The sequence below is a fragment of the Astatotilapia calliptera genome, chromosome 17 (assembly GCF_964374335.1).
Source record: "Astatotilapia calliptera chromosome 17, fAstCal68.1, whole genome shotgun sequence".
NCBI classification, from domain to species: Eukaryota; Metazoa; Chordata; class Actinopteri; order Cichliformes; family Cichlidae; genus Astatotilapia; species Astatotilapia calliptera.
This window is the reverse complement of record NC_137438.1, coordinates 5,456,310-5,482,403: the sequence shown is the minus strand read 5'-3', so window position 1 is coordinate 5,482,403 and position 26,094 is coordinate 5,456,310. Positions and strand designations below refer to the sequence as shown.

The following is a 26,094-nucleotide window of genomic DNA, read 5'->3' as shown; positions in this document are numbered from 1 at the left end:
GACAAAAGGTGAAAAGGAGAGGAAGAGAGTAACTAAGCCAGTGAAACCAGTGCTCAGATATACAATGCCAATGCCAATGCTCTCTCTGTGGTCTCTCCAGTTGAGAAAGTCTGTCTGAAGTTACAGCAGCTGACAATGGCCGTCTGTCTCTGTCTCTGCCCACATACAAAAGCTACTGTTGTTGTTTTTTTTTGGTTTTTTTAAGAGGCTGGCACAAGGACCAAGGCTTCTGGAGAGGGAGTACCTTTCTAGTATGTTTCTGTACTTCTGAACTCACACAATCACACTTTTAGGACAGTTCTTAGTTAGATAATTGAATAAAGTTAAGCTTTATGCTAAAGTGTAATTCAGACTTGACTTTTATTTAAATACCAATTTATATCTTTAGTTATGTGTGCTGCTGATAGACCTATAACTGCAAATACTTTTGTTTGGCATCTTAGACCTATATCAGAGGTTAGACTGACCATGACAGCACAGTATTGTTTTTTGTTTTATTGACAACAAAAATTTCAGATGTAAAGAAAATGGAATAATGGATAAAATAATATGTGACACTGAAATTAATCAGTATATTAATTGTTTGTTGCACCCCTTTATTCCTCAGTTGCTTTAATTTGAGCTATATGATTTGGAACATACAAGGTCTTAAATAATCAAATCCAATTTGAGCCGACTGTTAATTTGATTTGGCGCCGTAAAAATAAAATTGAATTTAATTGAATAATGCAGAAAGGTGACAACCAGGACAGACCTACAACATCCAGAGCCTTAAGGAAGTCGGGGCACCCCAGGGCCCTGGCACTGAGCAAAAAAGTGGTTGTATTGAAAGTTAAAGGAGATTTAGCTTTTACTTTTTCAAGCACAAAATTCAGAGAGGGGAAGAGTAGAGGTTGAGTGAATTTGAGCAGAGCATTAAGTTTTTTTTTCTCCAGTGGGAACGTTCATTAAGTTGCTGCTGCTGTGACCAATGAGTTTTTTGAAAGTTGATTAACCCCCACCAGCCAGCCACCCCATTAGTCACACATGCTTGCGTGCACATAGAGATTCTTGAATCGAAAGATTTGGGTGAGCTCTTGGAGCAGTCTCCCCTATATTTGTGTGCTTGAACACTTTTTCAACAGCCCTTGAATACCTTTGTATACGTGCATAAATACAAATGTATATGTGTAGGGATTGTTTTTGAAGTCTGTAAGTGTATCCATGTGTTTTTGTGTTGCTATTCCAGCCTATGTGTGTTTGTGTGTGAGCGCTTTCTGCTAAACAGGAGAAGAATTGGGGGCGTGATCCTGCCCTGAAAAATAGAGAGGAGAGGGGATGGTTTTGTATCCATGGAGATAGAGAGAGTCAGAGTAGGAAGCCGACAGGAAGTCAGGGTGTTCAGCACGCCATCAGGGGCTCTTCCGTTGTCATGACGCTGTGAACTGTTGTCATGGGAACTCTGCTGATTGAGGCTGAATGCTTATGGAAAGCATGCTGAATAGACTCTACAATGAGTCTCGACACTTGTTGATAGGGAAGTTTTTCCACAATTACGCTTTAAGGAATCACCAGATGAACAAGACTGTGCGATGTTGTTGGTCTGTGTCGTAACATAACGTAAGATTTAACCAACCTAGAGCAGAAAATTCTCAGAGAAAACAAAACAGCTTTCAAGAAGCCATATGTTTTTTTCCTTGTGTCCTTTTTGTGCATTCAGATTTGTTAGCTTTCCTCGAGTAAACAAATCTTGCAGATCCTAGGAAATCTTCAAGATGATCTTTGTTTAAAACCACAAACAGATGTATCAGTGTGCAACCTGGCCCCACTAAACTACAGACTACTAATCGCATATTCCAAACACACACACACACACACGCGCATATCCAAAGATGCTGTGTGGTATTTTCTCAGTTTGTGCCAAGCAGATGGAAATGGTACATCTCACTGCTCTAACGGGCAGATTAGTGAGACACACACACATGGACGCACAAAGCTCGCTGATGACTAAGGTGGACATGTACACAACAGTAACCACAACACATAACCAGTGGGAACACGGGAATTGGGTTGAAACATTAAGCACGGACATGCACACACACACACACACACACACACACACACACACACACACACACACACACACACACACACACACACACACACACACACACACACACACACAGATAAACAGTTGTGCGTGCCAACTGGCTGCTTTCCTTCAGTCCACTGCGCTCCTTCCTGCATACATATGTGTGTCCTAGATGTCGCCTCACATCACTCATTCGTTACTGGTAATACGTGTGTCATGGCTTATTTAATCTCCTTTGATAATTGTGTGTTCACCTCATTTGACTAAGAAAATGATCTGACACGTACTCACATGTGTATGTGTGCCAGAGAGAGAGAGCATATGCTTTCATGTGCTGCATTTATTCATAGGCTTTGGATAAGAAGGCTCCTGTCTGACCTGCTAGTTTGATTTTTATCTAGGAGAAAAAATTTGAGGTCAGTCCCCTGCAGGGCCTCTGCTACTCACAGTTCATCAGAAATATCCCAGCTGCAGGCTAAAAGTGGAGAGAACATGCTCATTCATCTTCTTAACATCTGGCTTTAACCCAAGGCTGGGATCTTTTTTTCAGAGTTTAACACTATAGCTTTATGAGCTTACCTCATTTAACTTAGAAGATTATACTGAAGCCCAATGAACAAGACAAGAGCTCTCTCAATCCTAATTTAATAGAACAGGAAGATAATAAAGTACTGTATATAAATAAATATACTGTATATCAAAGATGGATCCAGCCAGAGTGGTGATCCCCGCTGATTTGAAAGCTATTTCTCTTAATCTCAAGTTTGCCATTGAGGTCATTAGATAATTTTTTTTTTAACTAGATATGATCATATATGTCTGAGACAGTAGTGCTGGGGGGGTTATTAGCTAATGCTAGCCTGGCTTAGTTAGTAATAGTGATATTTAATTGGATGCACAATAATAAGTTTTAAAAAAAGAATTTTATTTTTGGGAATATCGTATAGTTGACTCCTTACAGTGTTTTTCAGCAGCTACAACTAAACGCCGAAAAGGATTAGAAAGCATCCACCTGTCGATCAAATTGGCTACACTCCTCCTGTGCCCATCTTCAATTCAATTCAATTCACTATATATCGCCAAATCACAACAACGGTCACCTCAAGGCGCTTTATATTGTAAGGTAGACCCTACAATAATACATACAGAGAAAAACCCAACAATCATATGACGCCCTATGAGCAAGCACTTTGGCGACAGTGGGAAGGAAAAACTGCCTTTTAACAGGAAGAAACCTCCGGCAGAACCAGGCTCAGGGAGGGGCGGGGCCATCTGAGCCTACATCTAAAATATTCCAGGAATTGTTTACAAAAAATCTTAACAGAATAACAGAAAAATACAGCAAGAGGACACCTGCTCATTAATTTTTACTGTTGTGGTAATTGCTGCTCTCTGGACACTGCCTACGTATGATATTGTCATTCAATTTATTGTGTGCAGTAAACAAGAATATTGCACAGGCGAAAGAAAATGTTTAACTCAATGCAACTCTGATTACATTACTAACTCCTGCTGCCAGTGTGGGGATTCCCTTATAGTACAGTCCGCACCCTGAAACACACTAAAGCTTTTGTCCCATGGAGACCCAGCAGCCACTTTTGAGTTGTCAGGCAGTGTGTAGATGAAACTGGTTAAAGCTGAGAAGAGTTTTAAATTACAGAACAAGCTTGGTTTTATTAGATTTTCATGGAGCCAAATGGCAGGAAAGGAATATGTGATACCTCATCTGGCTGGACATAGTCGGGTGTCAACGCTCTGTGTGTGTGTGTATGTGTGTCTGCATATGTGTCTTTTAACCCTCCCTTTCCCAGCTGTTCAAGACAGGGCCCCATATTTTCATGGTCACCTCTAAACCAGTCACATGCACACGCATACACACACTTTCTCACAAAGCTTATTTCTTTGCCTCTTTCAGAACAGCTGGAGTGCAAGACAGTCCACATGCTCTGTTACACACACACACAGAGTGCAATGATAGGCTTTTGTGATAAGGTTTTATATTGCGCTTTTAATGTCGTTGACTCTCTGCGGAACAATGTTTGGTTTGTTTAGCACACAGAAACAATATCCTCCATTTTATATGGAGCCTAATCTCTTAAACTCATAACCTGCACTGGTGGACTTTATTCTGAGGTTTCATTCTTTCAGGTGGACATAGATATATGTGAGACATCTTAAACACAGCAACACACAGAAAGACCAGAAAAGGTCCCAGAACTAGGCAAAACTGGGCAAAATCTGCATTTTATCTATAAGTAATTAAATTACTGGGATTTTATTAGATGGACAGTTTAATAAATGATGTTCATTGAACCATTTAATGGATATTTAATTAGACTTGTAAATAACAGGGTGCTTGTGGTACAACCAACATTTAAGCTGTCTCTTGTTTAAATCTTTGTTCTGTTTAACCATTCTGCTAATGGACCTGTGCATAGTTTCCAGTATGACACACAGGAAATCAGACCGAGGCTGATAGAGTACGATAAGGAAACAGACATAGTGAGACGGTGAGAGATGACATGCATACTAATTTAACCAGCTGATGGCTAACACAGCTGAGTGCTATATAAGTTATAAGATGGCCCCTGGTGGTATGTGCCTGTGTGCGTTTGTGTGTGTGTTTGGGCTTGTGTTTCTGACGCTGAGGTCAACAGGTGTCACGTTTTATGTGACGCGGATGTAGTGTGTTCATCAGAGATCCGTCAGGGCAGTTTTTGTCACTGCGTCCTTTCACTTAGCAGTGTTCAGTTTATGGTTGAATGCCTCAATTTGGCTTTGGATGTTGGTTTGACACTCAGGTCAAATTTAAGATGAATGTAAGATTAACAAAAAGAGGCGACTCTCCCCCTTTTTGTATAGTTTGTCTGTATTCAGGGGCCAGTCTAGTTTGTTATCTAGTGGTAAAACTAGATATTTAGATTTTGTTACCACTTCTATGTCCAACCCACAAACTTTCACAGGGTGGAGACGAGCTCTGAATTTTTGCAAATCTACTATTGTGTCCTTCTTCTTAGAGTTGTTCAGTATGATGTAGTTTATTAAATGAGCCAACAGTTACATCTCAGACTCTACAGGCCTCTGTTAACATCCTAAATGTTAAAGTTCTTGACAGAACAATTAGAAAAAGATGAAAAAATTAAAGCGTGTTTAGAAGGGTTGCCAGGAGAAAGCCTCTTCTCTTCAAAAACATAAAAGCGCGGCTTATGGTTTGTAAGGATGTATCTAGAGAAACCACAAGACCTTTGGAATAATGAGGTTTGGACACAAAGGGCCAGAGTTAATATGTTTGGCCATAATGGCTAACACCAAACACAGCATATCTGCAGAAACACTTCATAACAACTGTCAAGCACGGGGGTGGATGTGTGATGATTTGGGCATGTCGTGCAGCTACAGGACCTGGACATCTCACAGTCATTGAGTCAATCATAAACTTTTCTATGAGTTAAATGTGAGGTCATCTGTCAACAGCTAAACCTTGCTTGGGGTCATGCACGAGAACAATAATCTGAAGCAGTAAATTTACAACAGAATGGCTGAAAAATAAAAGAATAAAATGTTGCAATGACCCAATCAAAGTCCAGACTTTGACCTGACTTAACAAAGCTATGCTTAAACTGAAGCGAGAGAGCCTGACAAAGCCACGTGAGAATGATTATTTTGAGTTTTTATTTCCAGGCAGTTCTACAAGCTACTGCATTTTTTTTAACAGTCTATTTCTGCATTTTGATTTAGTTTTTGTTAGATAAATAGTGACACAGTGGAATTCATCATGTTTTGTTGTTCACTAAAGCTTTGGATGTTTATTTAAAAAAGTCTTCATTTATCTTACAGCAGACAAATATGATGCCTCGCAGCTTGAAGGTTTTGAGTTTTCTTTCTGTGTGAAGTTTGCATGTTCTCGCTGTGCCAGTACATGCCAGCCTATTTGTGGAGCCTAAATTGGCTGCAGCGGTGGATGTGAGCAATAGCAGGCTGTCTCCTTGTGTTAGTCCTGTTATGGTTTGATGACCTGTCCAGGGTGTACCCCATCTCTTTCACAATGTCAGCTGGGATGAGCTTCAGCCCTCTGTAACCCTAGTTAGATAAGCAATGGTCTGAAAAAAAATCTATTTTAGTGGATGTCTCTTTAGGGTCCCCTTTCCTAAAAGCTCCCTGTCTGCTTACTGTAAGCCTTTGTTGGAATCATTTCAGAAAAACTAACAATCTAAGTATCATAGATTTCTGCTTGAAAATGGTCTCTGTACAAATTAGATCCATTTACATGTATTATTAACATTGTAACATTGTAACATCGTACATACAATTGAATTCACATATGATTTTTACCAGGCTTCAAAGTAAACCCCTTATAAATGAATACATTCACAGGACCTCACAGACACCTTTCCCTCTGTGGGTGAACACATGTGGGCTTCCTGTTGGAGTGCTGAGACTCATTTAAGAGGACAACAGTAATAACATCTACCATTAGAAATCAGTGTGTGTTGGTGTAAACATAGCAGCCTATTCCCTCATCTCAGGAGTCGGGCTAAATCTCCCCCAGGAGTCATGTAATCCAACACGGTGCTATTCATTAGTGTTCAGCTGGGACAGCTTCGCTTTTCCTTAATCTAATAACAGTGAGAAGGTTTCAATGAATCATTCCCGCAGCATCTCCATCCCCCCACCGCAGCCTTCACCAGAAGAAAACCAATGCTATTGCTGTATAAATCTAATAAAAACAACCAAAAAACAAGTGACATATCAGTTTAATTCAGTGAATGAGAAATCCAGTGATCCAAAACTAATGCAGGTTCACAAACTGCAACACTAAAATTCTTTGCCTAAACATCAATTCTTGATTTAATTTGGTAAGTTCACGTCCCTGCTCTGGGCAGAGGGGGATTGGTAACTAAAGAAGGAGAAAAGGTCACGGTCAAATATGTAGACTGAAACAGTAAATTTCAGCACTTCATCACCAAATCACGTCTGGAATGAATCAGTGTTGATGTAATGAAATTCGAGAGGTAGCACTAACCCGTCAGGGTGATGGGAGCAGGAGGTAACAGTTTCATGACCTTTGCCTTTGTGATCTTTGTCCCCTTTTCCATTTAAAAGTTGTTTTTTAAATTTTGTCTACAAGAAAAGTGGCACTGTAAATTAAAAATGCACCTACTACTAATACCTGCTATTTAATTTAAGAAACGTGGTTGTGTGATGCTATTTTATTTTTTATTTTTTTTAAGGAAAATAGTTTTTCCCAACCAGCTGATACACATGTGAAAACGAAGGATCTTTTGTGCTTATATGCATGAGTGTTGCTCTGATAACAAATTATCCTCACTGACTGACACGTCAGTGTAGTCAGTGTCGTCAGTGTCAAGTGCCTGTTCCACGCCTTTCAGTCAGGATTTCATTCATCTTAATTACTTTCATTTATCACAGGACATCAGTTACTTCTGGATGCCCTTGATGCAGGTATCAGATAGTAGCCGTGTGATTGTTTGACAGTGAAACATTGTTGGAGCGCTGCATGTCCTTTGACTTTCCTGTCTAAATAAAACACCGTTCATAGAAAGTCTTCTTTCTGCAGCAGTCTCTTAAAATTTTAATATCAGGAAATCTGATAAAGCAGATAAAGTGCAGATGGGTGGAATAATACAGTGATTCAGCTGTGAGCTTTATGCATGGCCAGCCTGTAGCAGTGAAAGCCCATCAGTCTCCGCTATGCTCTTAAAGCAGAGAGCACCAGTGTCTTTTTGCTCCTGGCTTTTCACTGTCTCGTCATCTCTTCCCTCAAGTAGTGTCTAAAAACTGACTGACAGCCACAGACCAAATGTGGCTTTGTGGCTCTTGTGGCTAGCTCCTGCTGTAGCTATGAAACCTATCTGTGTGATCCAAAATGTCCACAAACCCCCCAATATATGCCTTATCTTATCTGCTAAAAGCTTCAACTTTACAGTTTTTGCACTGGAAAAACCCCCAAAAGTTTCCACATGTGTGCATTTCAGCATAACGTATTCATTACTGATAACAAAAGGTATTTTCGTTAGCAGTGCTGCTTGTGTACTTATAACTTGCAGTGAAGACAGTAGTAACCCTGGACAATATGTGCATGTTGTGCAGAGAGTTGGGACTTGTGTGTAAATGGTGTTTTGTAAACTTTACATGAGGGGGGAAAGGAGGGGCAAGAGGTCTAGGCAGGGTGGCACATACCTCTTCAGTGAAGTAAGTAAGTATGAAAATCCTCTATATGTAAAAGGAGTCAATAAAATATCAGCAAAACACTTTAAAACTATTTATTATACCATTATCTCTTCTAAGGAAACTAAGAACATTTTTAGGTAGGTAGGTTTAGACAGTTAGTTTTTTCAAGTATTTAAGGACGTAAAAGTTGGAGTTGCTGAACAGAAAAAAAGTTTATTTTTAAGGATTCTTCACTAAACTGAGAAACACTTTTGAAAAAATCTCTTAGGATTCAACAAGCCACTGTTGTAAAGGAACATCATGAGCTCAGGCAGTATACCTGAAGCTGCTGGTTCCTGTTCATGGAGAGTTTTGTCTCTTTCTCTGCCAGCTCTTTTAAGAGAATGCTTGTCTTGGTTTCCTCCTTCTGGCCTTCCATCTACATTTGTCCTGCTGAGCAGTATTCTCTTAAAGGGCAGCACTCTGGAAAAGCACCTGTGAGAACCTTTTCATTGTCTAATTTTGAGAAATCTTTTCCTGCTTTACCAGCATCATTTCACATGCAGGGCACTGCCAGCATAACGTGCATCCACAAAGTAATCACAGCGCTTCACTTGTTCCACATTTTGTCATTTTTTTCAGTCTTATTCCAAAATGAATTTTATATGAAAATTTCACCTCAAAATTCTACATACAATACCCCATAATGTCAAAATAAAAAAAGTTTGCTTGAAATTCTTACAACTATATATAAAAAAAACAAAAAACAAAACAAAAATGTAACGTAAGCATTCACAGTCTTTGCTTTAGACTTTGTTGAAGCACTCTTGGCAGCAATCACTGCCTCGAGACGTTTTGAGTATGGTACCACAAGCTTGGCACACCTATTTTCGGGCAGCTTCTCCCTTTTGTCTTTGCAGAACCTCTAAAGCTCCATCAGTGTCTCTTTTCCTGCAAAATATATGAATTTAGCCAAGATTAAGCCGCTCCACAATACAGCCAGTGTCCAGAAAAGTACAGTGCACTTACATTGTAAGATTGTGATTTTTCATCAAATTACCAAGAAAGTACTCAGCACTCACAGTACTTACGCAAATATAATTTGTGGATCCCTTTATGGAAAATACCTGAACTTTTGCAGTACTTAAACGTACTCATAATCTACCTAAACTACTTAGGCATTATTCAAAATTTGTTACAATCAAGTTATTTTTTTGGTTTCTTTAAAAAACTTGATTTGTTACCCATTATTCCAGTATGCCTACCTTTAAGTATTAGTAGATACTGTAATTTTAAATAAAATACATACAGAAATTTCCTTTAATTACTTGGGAATTACACTCTTAGTCACAGGCTGTATTATGAAGTGAAAAACGTGCTAAGTTTGCTGTGTTCATTCGTGAATTCCTGTCACTTGAGTTAGAGAAGACTTGATACAGTTATTATTAAGTTTCTCCTGAAAGTTGCTGTATTTTCTGTCCCATAGTAAACTAAGGTTTTGTCTTTTGATTAAGCAGAAAACCGTTTTTATTGTGAGAAAGGACATGAATTCATAACTGCACAGCGGGTCATGGATGTCTAATCAAGTGTCGTCTCAGTGATCACATGGGAAGGAAATACTGCTGAGATGCATTTATTCTGCATTTTCATTCAATTCTGAATATTTGTTTTCCACGCATTGCCCATGGCAGTTCTCCGGTTCTCCTGTTTTTCTCCAAAGAAATACTTCAAATCCCTTTTCAGATGGAAATTTAATTCTAGAAAAAAAACCCTTGAAAATCCAAGTTTACCAAAGAGCATTACCAAATTAGATTGCGCATAGTGTGACGTTAATGAAGTCATTATTAAAGCTCCAGCTGACTCCATTCATTTCTCCTCAGTGCTTTTCTTCGCCCCTTGTAGACACATAATACACATCTAAAGTTATTGTGACTACATGGACCATAATAATTCACAGATACAGATCTGGTTGTAGTTTTCTTCACTTGACCATACACCTAAATACACATCATTTCTCATTCTTGCAGTACAGGCAATATGCAGGGTAATACACGCATTAACTACATACATTTCCAAATGTAGTGGATTCATCGGTGACTGTGGGACTGGATTCATGTAAAAGCGATGAAGCACAGTAAAGGAAGTGCGGATTCATGTTTTTTTGTTTGTTTTTGTGGATTGAAGCATAAGTCACTGTTCAGATATTTCCAGAACCCTTTTTCCCTCAAAATGTTTTCTGTTTTTAACTCTTCAGCCAGCTAGTTAGCAGTGAGCTGTCTGTAAACTCCAAAAAGAGAGAGAAGAAAGCAACGATTCTTTTATTTTTTCCCCTTAATTCACTTATGGGGTAAAAACGCGGAAGAAGCAACAATGAGTCAGACAAGTGTAAAATACATTACATCCCCCTGTGGCTGATTCTCTGTCAGCATTTGTTGAATATTCATTAGGAAGGAGTTTTAACAGATGATACAGAAAGGATTTGTGGCAGCGTTGCATTAAATATATTTGGTGTTTGAACAACACAAGTGCATATGTCACATGTGCAGTAATTTACCCAGTGTTTCTATCCTGCTGCTTTATGCAGTAAACAATGGGATTATTCTTGAGCCGCACGGACAGATTTAACGTTGTGGATATGATGGTTGTTGTCCGTGACCTAAATCTGACTCTGCGCAGGGCTTTCATCTTCCTGGAGGACAGGTTTTCTGTATTTTTGCACACAGTAAAAGATCAAAGAAAGAGAAGATGGTTTCTTATAGTCCTCTTATTTTTTATTTATTCATGTTGTTTTTGACACAAACCTTTCAGATTCTATGTTGCAGTCTGGACTGTCATGGAGCCCCCTGCTGCTCTCTTTGTGGGGTTCAGTGTAGCAACAGGCTTGTTGGACCACACGTAAAGATAGACATCTTTGCAGTTTTGATTAACAGAAATGCGAAGATTTTTTTTTATAATCAATCAATCAATCAATCAATCAATCTTTATTTATAAAGCACTTTTCATACAGAGAAAATGTAGCACAAAGTGCTTTACATAGTTAAAAGCAGCCCACCCCACCCTCCAACTCACTCCCCACACTCTCAATACACATATATCCCCCCACCCACACACACATACACACACGCGCACACTTAAAGAGTAAAAATTGGGCTGGGCTCGCATGAGCCAAGTGAGGAAACACTATAACAGGGAGCCGTCTGCACCGGGAGCCGGTCACAGACCGCAGCCTCCAGGCTGGGCACACAGCAGGAGGGAGGCAAAGGAGCCCCCCAGCCAGGCTGAGAGGACCCCAGAGACCCAGCAGCCACGGTCAATAACAGCCCCGGTGCAGAGAGCGCCCTCCGAGGAAACACTGGAGATATGACGCAATACAATATATATAGGGTAAAATGATAAAATAAATAAGAACAGGATACAATATAAATATAAATAGAATAAGAAGATTAAAAAATGAATAAGAATAAAATCAAACAAATATTAGGTAAATCCTAAATTAATAATAGAATAACAGGATAGAATAAATAAGCATAAAATAAATAAACGCTAAGTAAAAGCTAAATTAAAAAGGTGGGTCTTGAGCCTGTTCTTGAAAACATGTACGTTCTCTGCGGCCCTGAGCTCCTCCGGCAGGCTGTTCCACAGACGAGGACCATACCACTGAAAAGCTGCCTCTCCGTGAGTATGTGTCCTGACTTTAGGGACAATCAAAAGGCCAGTACCAGAGGACCTCAGGGTCCGCGAGGGTTCGTATGGTAAAAGCAGATCTGAGAGATAGGAAGGCCCAAGACCATTAAGACATTTAAAAACCAATAAAAGAACTTTAAAATCGATCCTGAAACACACGGGGAGCCAGTGCAGCGATTCTAAAACCGGTGTAATGTGGGCCCGCCCTCTGGTCTTCGTCAGCACACGAGCTGCCGAGTTTTGCAAGAGTTGTAAAGTTGAAATATTCTTCTTAGGAAGACCAGAGAGCAGGGCATTACAGTAATCAATGCGACTGGTAATAAAAGCATGCATCAGCATCTCCGTGTTGGCCCGAGAGAGAATAGGGCGGACTCTGGCTATATTTTTTAGATGATAAAATCCAATTTTGGTTACATGTTTAATATGTGGGATAAAACCAAGCTCAGAGTCAAAAATAACACCCAGGTTTTTCACTTGTAGCGAAGGACATAGTGAAAATGCCTCTAATTTAGACAAGAGTTTCTCTCTCTGAGCCTCAGGACCGACAATTAAAACTTCAGTTTTGTCCTGGTTAAGCTGTAAAAAGTTTTCTGCCATCCAAGATCTTATATCCAAGATACAGTTAAAGAGGGCATCCATTTGTCTGGTGTCATCAGGAGACACGGAGATGTACAGCTGCGTGTCATCAGCGTAACTGTGGAAGTTCACTCCATGCCTCCTGATGACACCGCCGAGAGGGAGCATATACAAATTAAAAAGTACAGGGCCTAGAACCGACCCTTGAGGCACACCACATGTCATTTTATGGATCTTAGAGGAGCATGTATCCATACTCACCATAAAAGTTCTGTCAGAGAGATAGGAAGTGAACCAGTTGTGTACAGCACCAGAGAGGCCCACCATGTGTTTCAGTCTGTTTAAAAGAATAGCGTGGTCTACTGTATCAAAGGCTGCGCTTAGATCCAGTAGCACCAGGACTGAGAGCTTTTGGGAGTCCCAGTTACATCTAAGATCATTTAAAACCTTTAGGAGAGCCGTCTCTGTGCTGTGGTTCACCCTAAATCCAGACTGGAATATCTCCAGGATCTGTCTATCATTGAGAAAATCAGTAATCTGAGTAAAAACAAGTTTTTCTAAGACTTTACTTAAAAATGGTAAGTTGGATACAGGTCTGTAGTTATTAAAATCATTACAATCCAAATTGCTCTTCTTCAGAAGGGGCCTCACCACCGCCGTTTTAAAGGCAGCAGGGAAGACACCCAACTGAAGAGAGCAATTCATCATGCATAAAAGCTCAGCCTCAAAAAATCCATAAAGTGTTTTAAAGAGTGAAGAAGGAATTGGATCTAAAAGACATGTGGTGGGTCTCACTGTGGAGAAAACTTTCTGAAAGTTCTCAGCATTAACCAGGACAAAGCTGTCCAGTGTCTCCTCAGGTACAATCGAGCCCTCAGATGTATTTAAAATCATATCACGATTAGATAAAATATCAGATCTGATGGCGCTGATCTTTCCCCTGAAGTGGTCTGCAAACTGCTCACAGAGCGAGTCTGTGGGGGTTCTTTGGGAGCTGTTAAAATCAGGGTTAAATAAGTGATCTATGGTGGAAAAGAGGACCTTGGGATTATTTTTGTTAATACTGATTATTTTGGCGAAGTATGAATTTCTTGACTTCCTTAATGTATTATTGTACACTTTAAGTTGCTCGCAAAATATTTGATGGTTGATATTATTTTTAGTTTTCCTCCATCTCCTTTCTGCTGCCCTGCAATTTCTTTTGAGTTTTTTGACTTCTTCGTTTCTCCAAGGTGATGCATGTTTTACGTTAATCTTTTTGGTGGTGAGTGGAGCAACGGAGTCAAGGCTTTTCTTCAGTTTGCTGTTGAAATAACTAAAAATCAAATCGCAGGATGCAGGTAAAATCACAGGGGGGCATTCGTCTAAAACCCTGGTAAAATTTGCAGCCACTTCAGAGGTTAGATAGCGCCTCCTCACAGTTCGCACCGAGGTCTCCCGCTGAATAAAACCGGTGATGTTAAAAAACACACAGTAGTGGTCAGAGACAGCCAAGTCAACAACAGAGGACACGCTGGTGGACAGCCCATGGGTGATGACCAGGTCCAGAGTGTGTCCTCTGTTGTGAGTCGGCTGCGTGACGTGCTGGGTAAAATCCAAACAGTGAAGAATGTTTAAGAATTCTTTTGTTGCAGGGTCAGAAGGATTATCTATGTGCAGGTTAAAATCACCGGTTAAAATTATCATGTTATATTTTGAATGTATGTTTGTTAAAAATTCTGAGAATTCCTTGATAATGTTGTTGACATTATTATCCAGCTGAGATTACCCTTGTGCCATGAATAGAAATGATTAGGAAATACACTTGATAGTACTCACTCAGCTCTCCTAAAAACCAACCAACCAAGTTAAGAAAATAAATTCACATGCAGTCGATTCTTTCATTAAATACCTTTCATTACCGAACCCTGTTTGAAGTAGGAAGGAAAACTAAAGCAGAGAAAAAGATTGGTATGCAGAATGTGAAAATAGAAAGCAAGAGTCTGAACAAGATTTAGCACAAGGAACAGAGCGTTGTGCGTTTTTATGTTGTTACACTGTGATAATAGAAGAGAGGGTGGTTATGGAAGGGCACAAAGCTGTTAGCAAATGTACAGCTAGTGGAATTATTAGCTATGCAAGCAGCACTTCCACAGATACACTGAAGCTGCGACACCATTCATCATCGTGTCCTCATCTGTCCCAGAGTGAAAGTTACTGCCGTGATAGATAGCTCTATGAATGTGTGTTTGTGTGTGCGTGTATGCTAACAGAATTACAGTTACTTCCTGCGCTCTACAAAGTCATCTCTTGTTTAGTGATACTCTTTTATTTCATTTGCATCACATACTTAGTTAAAAAGATGGAAAATGTTATTTAGATTTGCTATCATTCGTTACATTTGCCAAGAAAAGTTGTAATATGTACATTGTTGCAATTTATCACCTGCACCCTTTTCTTTTATCTTTGTTGGACTTGTAAAGCTGTGTTTAACATGGGTGTATACACATAAATGGCAACCAACAGAGTCCAAATGAAGAACGGCTGTTAAGAAAGACAGATTTACTTTTACTGCCAAGACTGTTTCTTTACGGCGACAATTCAATTTTACCTGGTGCGGAAACTGAACTGTTTAATTTTCAGTTATTACAACTTACAATGTTTCATTCATCATCAAAGCAGGCAAATTTACACGGATTCATTTGCAAAAACACAGGTAACTAAAGTCGGCCTGTACATGCGAATATATATTTCTCACTGTGCCATGATTATTCTGTTTAGATTTTAACAAAAATTATAAAAGAAGTGATTGAATTTTATTATTTTAGTTTAATAATTTCATAAATACTACCAAAGCATGGTGTTATTGTGCAATCGTATCATAATCATAATAAACATCCAAATTATCATAAATTATTGTTGTCAGGTTGCTGATCCCTGTGTCAGAGAATAGTTTAACAGTCAGAGGAGCATGATGAGCTCAAGTGGCAGAAAATGGGAAGAAGGAATTATTTCATTAATTAAACCCATCCAGCAAAGACAGATTGTTACTCAAGGCTACACACAGGTCATTTTGATGAAAAATAGAGATGTTTTGATTCAGTATAGAATTCATTTGTTGGTTTGTTTAATTAAGACATCAAAAGGCTCTGGACTGGACTACCCAGGATATAGAATATGTTTATTGTAAACCACCTAACCTGCATTCATTGCAAACATAAATTAAAAACATGTCTATTTATATTCCTGGTTATGAATTGTAACTTTGAAACTATTGTATTTCATGGGAAGTACAGTGTGAGGTGGGATGTTGTCACTTTGGAAAAAATGGTAAATGATCTGTATAGCGCTTTTCTAGTCCCTAAGGACCCCAAAGTCCTTTACACAACCAGTCATCCACCCATTCACACACTGGTGATGGCAGCTACATTATAGCCACAGCCACCCTGGGGCGCACTGACAGAGGCGAGGCTGCCGGACACTGGCGCCACCGGGCCCTCTGACCACCACCAGTAGGCAACGGGTGAAGTGTCTTGCCCAAGGACACAACAACCGAGACTGTCCAAGCCGGGGCTCGAACCGGCAACCTTCCGATTACAAGGCAAACTCCCAACTCTTGAGCCACGATCGCCCCAGAACTATATATCACATTACGTTCAATACATTGCAAATTTGTAATGATGAAATCTGTCACGTGTGGGCCTTAAAAGGTAGTTTCTGGTGTGAGTGGCATTTCAAACACCTTGACCAAGATTTTATTTTGCCCTTCAAAAGTGAAAAATAGTCATTTCATATATTGACATAGCTCTGCGGAAGAGAAAACATTTCTGTCAGTGTCAGAATTCTGGGAAAATAAAATCCAAAACACACCCCAATTTTTTTCAGTGGTCCTATAAATGTATAGGGCCACTGAATAAATCAGTATATAACACCAGTTGGAAAAATGGAATAATTCAAAGTTGTGGCTGTTTCAGTGTTACTTAGAGAATCTTACCTTTGCCGTGTGCTTAAATGAAACTAGTTTTTTTCTAATAGGCAGCTTGGTGAATGAACTGAAGTGAACCCAAGAAAAAGTCATTGATCACGTCATACTTAATAATCTCTCTCTGTCCCTGATAGTTGTGGAAGCTGAACCATTGGCCCAAGGCTTGAGGAGGCTCACCGAAGATGTCGACTGGTCATACTCAGGTCTGTGTGAGCTTTTTGTGGCTTTTCTTATTTCCTTTTCTGACCTTTTTTGGCATTAAGAGGAAATTTCAGATGAGAATCATCAGAAATCTGATCTGCTGTCAGTTACACGGCGCAATAAATGGCAAATCAAATCTCTGGTCTATTTTTAAGGCAGTGTTGTAATATCTTTGAAATATATTTTACATCGCTAATATGAAGAACGATAAAGGAGAAGTGAAAGACAAGCAGGAAAAGAAGGAGAGCGCACTGCAAACTTGCAAACAGTGACAGAAGGTTTCAGCCAGAAATCCCAGAGGATTTCAAAATCACTCAGACGCTTCCTGAAACAGACAGCTACACCAGACTGGTCAATGTCAGTCTGGACCGTCTGAACATCACATCAAGCAAAGGAATTATGTGTTACTATCTCCCACGAGAGAGCCTTGATCTACCTCAGACCATATGGTTGGATGATAAAGGCTAACTCAGCACGAAGCTCCTCCCGAGCTAAGCCGTGGGTCTAACAGAAACGAAGAGTGGACGCAGACAGACAGCGATGGTCCCAGAGGGAGAGATTAGCTGTTCAAGGGGAACCGGGAGGAGCGAACAGGCTTAGCAGGCCATCAGGGGGTTAAATGCAGAGCTATTAGACTTATTAACCTGCACTTCTAAGTAGCATGTTGGTGATAATAAGCACGTCATTTGAAGCTCATACAAGAGAAATGGTTAGTTTTAGGCTTACAGGGATCATAGACTGTATAAATCAATAACTGGCAAATCAGCAACATATTCTGTCTGGTTTATTGATCCGACTCCTGATGAGTACACAGAATATAATGTGCAGCTATGAGTATTTGTTAGAAATGTTTATTGATGGGCATACTGAGCAGACAGAAACATTTTTTCTGTAGAAGACAGATGGCAATGCTGTTCTCCTGCACACCAAATCCACTGTTTGGGTTTCTGTTCTTTGAATCCCTGTGTTTCAGCTCCTTAAAAGGGAAGCTTACCATTGCAGAGATTCGCAGTTAACGTCACCGCAAAGCAAAAGATTAATGTTCCTCTTGGTCTTCATTCCTTTACCTGAATTTCTGCAAATTACCATGACAGTGTCTCCAGCTCTCACACAATTTAGCATGTGAAAGTAATCATTCGCAATCTGCTTTACCGGTGGATGAATTGTCACCGTATTCCCGAAACAGATATCGTTAGCCTGTGAAAATGAAATGTCGCGGCTGTTTGTTCCAAAGTACAATTCATCCACGTCCTTGCTAACTGGGTGAAATATGAAACATGTTAAAAACAATGAAGCAAAAAGGATAAAACGGGATCGAATCGGCCGTCACAGAAGAATTTAATTAATTAATGAACCGATAAATCACTTCTCGTGCATTTTTGAAGGAGGAGTTACATACATGCGCACACACACAAAATTCGCATACAGCTATGTTATTTTTTGTTTCCGAGACTCGCTGTAGTTCTATTTGTCAAACAGCATGAATGTCAACATATTCATATGTATTTTCATCTCTGTTTTTTTCTTCCTCCCCCTTGTCAAATCTGTACAATCAATTCCTCGACAGACACACACATACGCCCTCTTTGTCAATGTGGAAAAGGTTTTTTTGTGTAAATGGTTAGAAACAATGACAAATGTCTACAATAGACATGGTTCTTTCTTTCATTCTTTCATTCATTCAAATGTCATTATCACAAATAAAGGTAAGTCAGCGGCAGTTCATTTAGATTCATTCTATCTGTGTGTGTGCGCGCAGTCTTGTTTTCCTGACCAGCTCTGTTTCTTGCCTTGTGCTGTGCACTGAGCCAAGAGTAAAAGCATTAACATGTGAAAGAAATACACTTCATTGTGAAGCACTGTGCACTGTGTTTTAGTTAGGTCAGGAGTGGGGGTGGGGGGTGCGGGCTCAAAAGGAAATAAAAGAAAGTGTGTGTGTGTGTGTGTGTGGGGGGGGGGGGGGGTGTTAGAGAGTTGGAGAAGGTTTCAAATTAGGTTACATCCAGATCACAATACCCTTTTTGAGATGCTTACCTCAGACGTACTATGGTTTGAGTCCTAATAATGTTTAAAAGTAAAGAACTGAAACACAATTCCTGCTTAGGAATTTGTGGCGGCCTGCCTTTTTAAAGAAGTGATAGTTTATACGTTTTAGTCCAAAGCAAGAGTGGTTGGTCTGTGTTTTGTAGTCTGTACAAGGGATAGTTTTTCAAATCATCGTCATCATCGTTGGCAAAAGCTGGGAAAAGCTTGAGAAAGTAAATAGTGAGAGATACTGTATATCAGATAGTGAGCTATAATATGAAGTCAGTATAAATCCCTTGTCATGTTGTTATCTGTTTAGTTTATGGCTGGACAGGCATATTATTGGGCCTCTTGTTACTGTCACTAAGACACCTGGATAGGACTCCAGTCACCCCAGCCATAAACTGTTCAGACTACTTCCATCAGGAAGGAGGTTCTGCAGCATCCGGTCCCGAACCAGCAGACTGAGAGACAGCTTCTTCCACCAGGCCATCAGACTGATGAACACGTCATAGACACCTCAGCTTCACTACTGGAACTTTAACATTATGCACTCCATACTGTACAGTAATGCCACTGTTTTGCACATGTCTCAACTCTGTATATTTTTATATATTTTATTTATTGTTTACTCTATTTAATTTGTAAAATACAGTGGGGCAAAAAAGTATTTAGTCAGCCACCGATTGTGCAAGTTCCCACACTTAAAATGATGACAGAGGTCAGTAATTTGCACCAGAGGTACACGTCAACTGTGAGAGACAGAATGTGAAAAAAAAATCCATGAATCCACATGGTAGGATTTGTAAAGAATTTATTCGTAAATCAGGGTGGAAAACAAGTATTTGGTCAATAACAAAAATACAACTCAATACTTTGTAACATAACCTTTGTTGGCAATAACAGAGGTCAAACGTTTACTATAGGTCTTTACCAGGTTTGCACACACAGTAGCTGGTATTTTGGCCCATTCCTCCATGCAGATCTTCTCGAGAGCAGTGATGTTTTGGGGCTGTTGCCGAGCAACATGGACTTTCAACTCCCGCCACAGATTTTCTATGGGGTTGAGGTCTGGAGACTGGCTAGGCCACTCCAGGACTTTCAAATGCTTCTTACGGAGCCACTCCTTTGTTGCCCGGGCGGTGTGTTTTGGATCATTGTCATGTTGGAAGACCCAGCCTCGTTTCATCTTCAAAGTTCTCACTGATGGAAGGAGGTTTTGGCTCAAAATCTCACGATACATGGCCCCATTCATTCTGTCCTTAACACGGATCAGTCGTCCTGTCCCCTTGGCAGAAAAACAGCCCCATAGCATGATGTTTCCACCCCCATGCTTCACAGTAGGTATGGTGTTCTTGGGATGCAACACAGTATTCTTCTTCCTCCAAACACGACGAGTTGAGTTTATACCAAAAAGTTCTACTTTGGTTTCATCTGACCATATGACATTCTCCCAATCCTCTGCTGTATCATCCATGTGCTCTCTGGCAAACTTCAGACGGGCCTGGACATGCACTGGCTTCAGCAGCGGAACACGTCTGGCACTGCGGGATTTGATTCCCTGCCGTTGTAGTGTGTTACTGATGGTGACCTTTGTTACTTTGGTCCCAGCTCTCTGCAGGTCATTCACCAGGTCCCCCCGTGTGGTTCTGGGATCTTTGCTCACCGTTCTCATGATCATTTTGACCCCACGGGATGAGATCTTGCGTGGAGCCCCAGATCGAGGGAGATTATCAGTGGTCTTGTATGTCTTCCATTTTCTGATGATTGCTCCCACAGTTGATTTCTTCACACCAAGCTGCTTGCCTATTGTAGATTCACTCTTCCCAGTCTGGTGCAGGTCTACAATACCTTTCCTGGTGTCCTTCGAAAACTCTTTGGTCTTGGCCATGGCGGAGTTTGGAGTCTGACTGTTTGAGGCTGTGGACAGGTGTCTTTTATACAGATGATGAGTTCAAACAGGTGCCATTCATACAGGTAACGAGTGGGGGACAGAAAAGCTTCTTACAGAAGACGTTACAGGTCTGTGAGAGCCAGAGATTTTCCTTGTTTGAGGTGACCAAATACTTATTTTCCACCCTGATTTACGAATAAATTCTTTACAAATCCTACCATGTGAAGTCAAGGATTTTTTTTCACATTCTGTCTCTCACAGTTGAAGTGTACCTCTGGTGCAAATTACTGACCTCTGTCATCATTTTAAGTGGGGGAACTTTCACAATCGGTGGCTGACTAAATACTTTTTTGCCCCACTGTATGTGTACACACACACACACACACACACACACACACACACACACACACACACACACACACACACACACACACACACGTAGAAAAATATTTAGTATACACATCCAGAAATGCATATACTATTATATATTGTACATATATTTATTAGTTTCAGATGTAGCCATTCTTGTATTTTGCTTGTTTACATTATTGTATTTTGCACAACTCTGTTGCTTGTGAAGCTCGCACACAAGAATTTCACTCACATGTGCTGTACCAATGTACCTGCACATGTGATGTGACAATAAAAGTGATTTGATTTGATTTGATTTGATTTGATTTGATTAAATGTATTACATACAGCATGTGGCTGCACCATTCACAGTTTGTTTTTTTGTTTGTTTTTTTTAAGTTGCTGATTCATCTACTTGAGAAATAAATTAGACTGCTCAAAAGAGTTAAAGGAACACTTTAAAAACACATCGAATCTCAATAAGAAAAAAACATGTGGATATGTATAATGATATAGACTCGGTAATGTGTGAGGAATGGAACGATGTCACACTTTTGATGGATTTCATTGGATCAGGTAACTGTGGGGCCATTTAGTGGTATCAGTTCCTTCGTCCTCCAGAAACTGCCTGCACACTCTGGCATACTCATACATGAGGCCATATTTGTGTGCAAAGTGTATCAGTGTTAGTCCTTCCTCCTCTTCCTCCTCATCGCCTTCTCCTCTGTGTTGTCCTCATCATTACTGTGCTTTGCCTTCAGGGTGTCCATTGGATCCTTCTGCCTGGAAGACACCCCTTAGGGCCCCATCTGTTATGTGTATGTGTGGATGTAAGAGTGGCCTGATAACCCAGAGTTTCCCCTGCTTTTGCCTGTTATATTCATATCCTTATAGAGGAAATAGACATACAATAGCACTATTTATTAATGGATATCAAAAATAAGTCAGTGGTTTCTATTTGCTTTAAGTTACTTACCTCAGAACCACATAAAAATGAGCCCTCGTAATAGATGTGATCACTGTTATATAAGACAGTATTTTCACTGAAGCAGTAACAACATGATGCTTTGGCCTTATGACAAAGACAAAAAGAATTTAATTGAATGGAAATGCTGAATGTTTTTTGTCCTCCCCCCCCCCAGTATCTGTATCTGAGCCTCTCTGTGTGTCTCTCTGCCTCTTCCCTCTTCTTGATCCAACTAAGTCATAGCCGAAGGCAATGCAGGCTTCAATACTCCCCTCATTGTCTGGGGAAGACACACACAAACGCACACACATGTACATGCATGCATTTGCAGATTTTAAATATGAATACCTCTGTCCTTATGCATTTGTAAAATTCCCCCCTAAAGTTTTCATTTTATCTGATTGGAAGGAGAAGCAGACTATGAATCAACCCATATATTTTCACATTTAGATTCAGATCACACATTTGGTTAAACTGTGCAGTGGTTTCCAAGAAAACATCCTGTATCTATGCTGCAGTTGAACAGAGCGCTGCTCTTCATGCAGCAGAATCATTAGGACTAAAAAGAGAGACTGCGTAATAGCTTAATTTTGGCAAATCTCAGAGGAGTTTGTGATTTGCTCTGTGTGTGGGTTTATAGTCTGTGAATATTCAGACAGTGTGGATTTCGGCATGGATGGAGGGGAAATATTGCACTTGTACTATTAGGCGAGTGAGGAAGTGAGGAATGTCTCTGACTCAGAAATCTTAATTTTAACCATAGCACTATTTTGTGGACAGTCACAGTATTGTGATCTCAGTTAGCAGCTGCACAGCTTCTCCTCTGATCCATTGTACACACAGGCTGATTGATATCCATGGATGAGGCAGAAGGAAAAAGAAAGACGAGGTCTGACATTTTTCAATCCGACAAGTTGAAACAAATTAAGCTAACTCATTTTCATCTTAGAAGTTTGCAGTTAACACATGCACATCTAAAGAGGTTACATCCCGAAACAAAAGATGCAAAAGTGACTTGATATCATGTTGAACTGTCTGGTTACACTCATCTAAAACCAGGACCAAAGAGTAAATCATGACTGCAGGTTGATTCAGTTGGGAGAATATTAAATGAGAAAAGCAGTGAATAATTTATGAGAAAATTTAGGACTCTGTACGTGTATTTTATAATGGTAGAGAATGCCTGAGAGCATCCGTGCTTGTTGAATTATCTTCTTTTATATAAACAAAAACCTAACCCAAATCTCTTTAGAAGAATTGGTCGAAAACATTCTACAGAATAAAGAAAATGATCATATTTGATTCTCATATTACGCATGGCCAAAATTTCCAAGTAATGAGGTCACCATTAATTCCTCTTAGCCAAAGGCTCAGGCTTCAGACTGCGCTAAACACTCATTTTATGATGAGAGCACGGAAAATCCACCCACCCGCTGTTACAATCTTTTGTTTATGAGGGGCAGCCAATCCGAAGAAAGTTGCATTGAAGCTAAAGTATTTATTTCAACCAATGAAATAGAGAGGTGCATAATGGGAAGGCAACGTAGTTCAGCTATACAATGTTCTTCATGTAGGAACAGGAGCACAGTATGAATAAAAATGCAATCACTCATTCATTTCAATGATATCACATAATGTTAATTCAGACAAAGGAGGCACCAACAAAATTTTTGCATTTCCAGTCATATCATGCAAACAGAGTTCTTAGTTGTTCACATTAGAGAAAATAAATCGACTGGTCGCTATAGAGCACTCAAAGTGCTATTTTATTATTATTTTTTTTTTACTACAGCCTCATTGTGATAGAAAGGTGTCAGAATCCACCGTGCATCACAGTTGTTGTTGTTTGCTGTTTTGGCAGGAAAAGGGGGAGGTAGTCATTTGGCAGGTAGTCATGCCTGATTGGTCCATGTGTGTATGTGTATACACGTTCAGTATTTAGTAGGAAAAGCAAGCACAGGTATGTAACAAATAAACAAAGGAAGGAATAAGAGCTCGGCAGATCTTGACAGCATTCGTTATTCTTCTGTTTACTGGATGTGAAATGACAGAAATTTGTTTTATGTGGACTTTATTGTGTCATTCTTTTAGTTTTACAACTTGAAGCTTTACCTTCATAGTTCACACTTGTCCTTTTTTGCAATGCTGTTTCCAGATGCAGTCTATGACAAGCAAACAAGCAAACCAAAAGCTGGATCACACTTTACATCGCTCTGTCTGCAGTAAACAGCAGGCAGTTCTAAACTTTTGTCGACATCACCTGAGGTGCACGTGAGACTCTGCCCATAATCGTCAAACTCCCTGCCACAAAGCCTGTTTGAAGTCCGATTGCACCGATTTGTGCTGATGTGATAGCGCATGTCCTCTCACAGCTTGTGAGCGACTGCTCTGTGCTCTCCCTCTCGAATGCTCTAGTCAGGCAGCATGATTTCCACTAGTACCTGATGCAAACTATCCCCTGCTGTGTGCAATGTCTCAGCCTGATTCTGCTGCTGTTTCCAGAACAGTGAGTGTTTATCAGCTACAGGATTTCTTGGCCACTAAAGCAGAGAGGGGAATGTTGGACTCTGTGTCTGCTGGATGTGTTAATCGGATGTTTGATGACTTATTCGGCCCCACTCAGGTAAGGTGGGGATATAGTCACTGTTGTGTCATCTGCATGATCCATTGACCTTAAGCAGTGGTGGGCAAATCATTTCATTTTCAAGGCTGTTCCATTAAGCTTATAAAGAGATAAAATAAATATATTAAGCAGAAAATAGTTTAGTAATTGTTTTCTTCTGCTTATTTCTGCCTTCTTTAAATGGAACACAAATTAAGACAAATCTTGTTTTTAAATCTACGGGCTAGACAGTTTTCATATTTATTTGACTTGTATAGTGACTACAGAGCCCCTCTGATGACATGGTCCAAAAAATAAATAAATTGTGGCCACAAAATACTACTTCGTGGGAACCAAATGGATATAACGTGCCCGCGAAATACTTATTTGTGCCCACGAAATACTATTTTGAGGGCACGAAATAGGCATAACGTGTAATGCTAATTAGTGGGCATGAAACACTTGACCGATAACCGTGATCCTTCCCAGGCCCTTGCAGTTGGTTGACAATAAAATCTATCCTGGCATCCAGGTCGTGCTTTAGTTTGTAAAGTAACTGGGCTCTCAATATCCTGTTTAAATGTCTCTCCGTAAAAATGGTTCTTTGCATTGCCAGGCTTTTCAAAATGCATTTGTAGCTCTTTCCCAGCCTAAAATAAAACTCAATCATACTGTCTCTGTCCATGGTGTATAGGTTTAGCCTACTCTTATGCTTATGTCTCTACGCAGCTGTCCAGGAATTGTATCAATATGATGTGTGCACGTTATCTATTTCGTTGCCACAAATGCGTAATTCGTTGCCACATTCGTTGCCCTCGAAATAGTATTTCGCGGCCACAAATAAGTATTTTGTGGGCACGTTATACTATTTCGAGGGCACAAAGTAGTATTTTGTGGCCACAATTTATTTATTTTTTGGACCATGTCATCAGAGGGGCTCCGTAAGTGCCAGACCTAGCATAGGTCTTTCCTTTGTATCTTACATAATGGGGTGAAGATGTTTTAGCATTGTAGAGCGAAACCTATTCCCCAAGGTGCTTAGTAAGAGTGGAGAAAAGTAACTCTGTGACACACCAGACTCAGTCGTTTTGACTGTCTGATGACAAATCAACACTGAAACTGTTCGGGATTAAAACGGCCACTGCTGTATTTGTGATTTGTGAACACACTTTTTAATCCCATACTTTCAGTGGTAGTTATTTAAATGTGAGAAGTGCCAGTTATCTTCCTTTTGCGTTTGCAATTATTTTGAACGACATTGTCTTTAATTAGTTATTTATCATTTGTTGCTTATTACACTGACACTAGTGACACTGACTGCTAGGGTAAGTGTAGCACTGGTAGCATGAGGAGATACCTGGACCATACAGAGGTTGTACAGGTAGTCCAGCTCTTCCAGAGTGGCACATCAATATATGTCATTGCCAGAAGGTTTGTTGTGTCTCCCAGGAAATAGACCGCTACTCTAGGAAAGCTAGACAGACCCATAGAAGGTCCTCAACCTATCTGCAGGACTGATATCTGCTCATTTTTTTCAAACAGGAAGAGAATGAGCCCCGTCAGAGCTACAAAATTACCTTCAACAGGC

The 26,094-nt window shown here is 40.0% G+C and overlaps 1 protein-coding gene across 3 annotated transcripts in view; it reads left to right on the top strand.

Annotated features, from left to right (window-relative positions):
- Window positions 1-26,094, top strand: part of ptprz1b (protein tyrosine phosphatase receptor type Z1b) — a 70,711-nt gene that overhangs the window by 9,516 nt on the left and 35,101 nt on the right. For all 3 annotated transcript variants that reach the window (XM_080291209.1, XM_026146605.2, XM_026146604.2), the window contains exon 2: window positions 16,601-16,669. In XM_080291209.1, coding sequence (XP_080147335.1) covers window positions 16,601-16,669 — 69 coding nt within the window. The remainder of the gene's footprint in view (window positions 1-16,600; window positions 16,670-26,094) is intronic.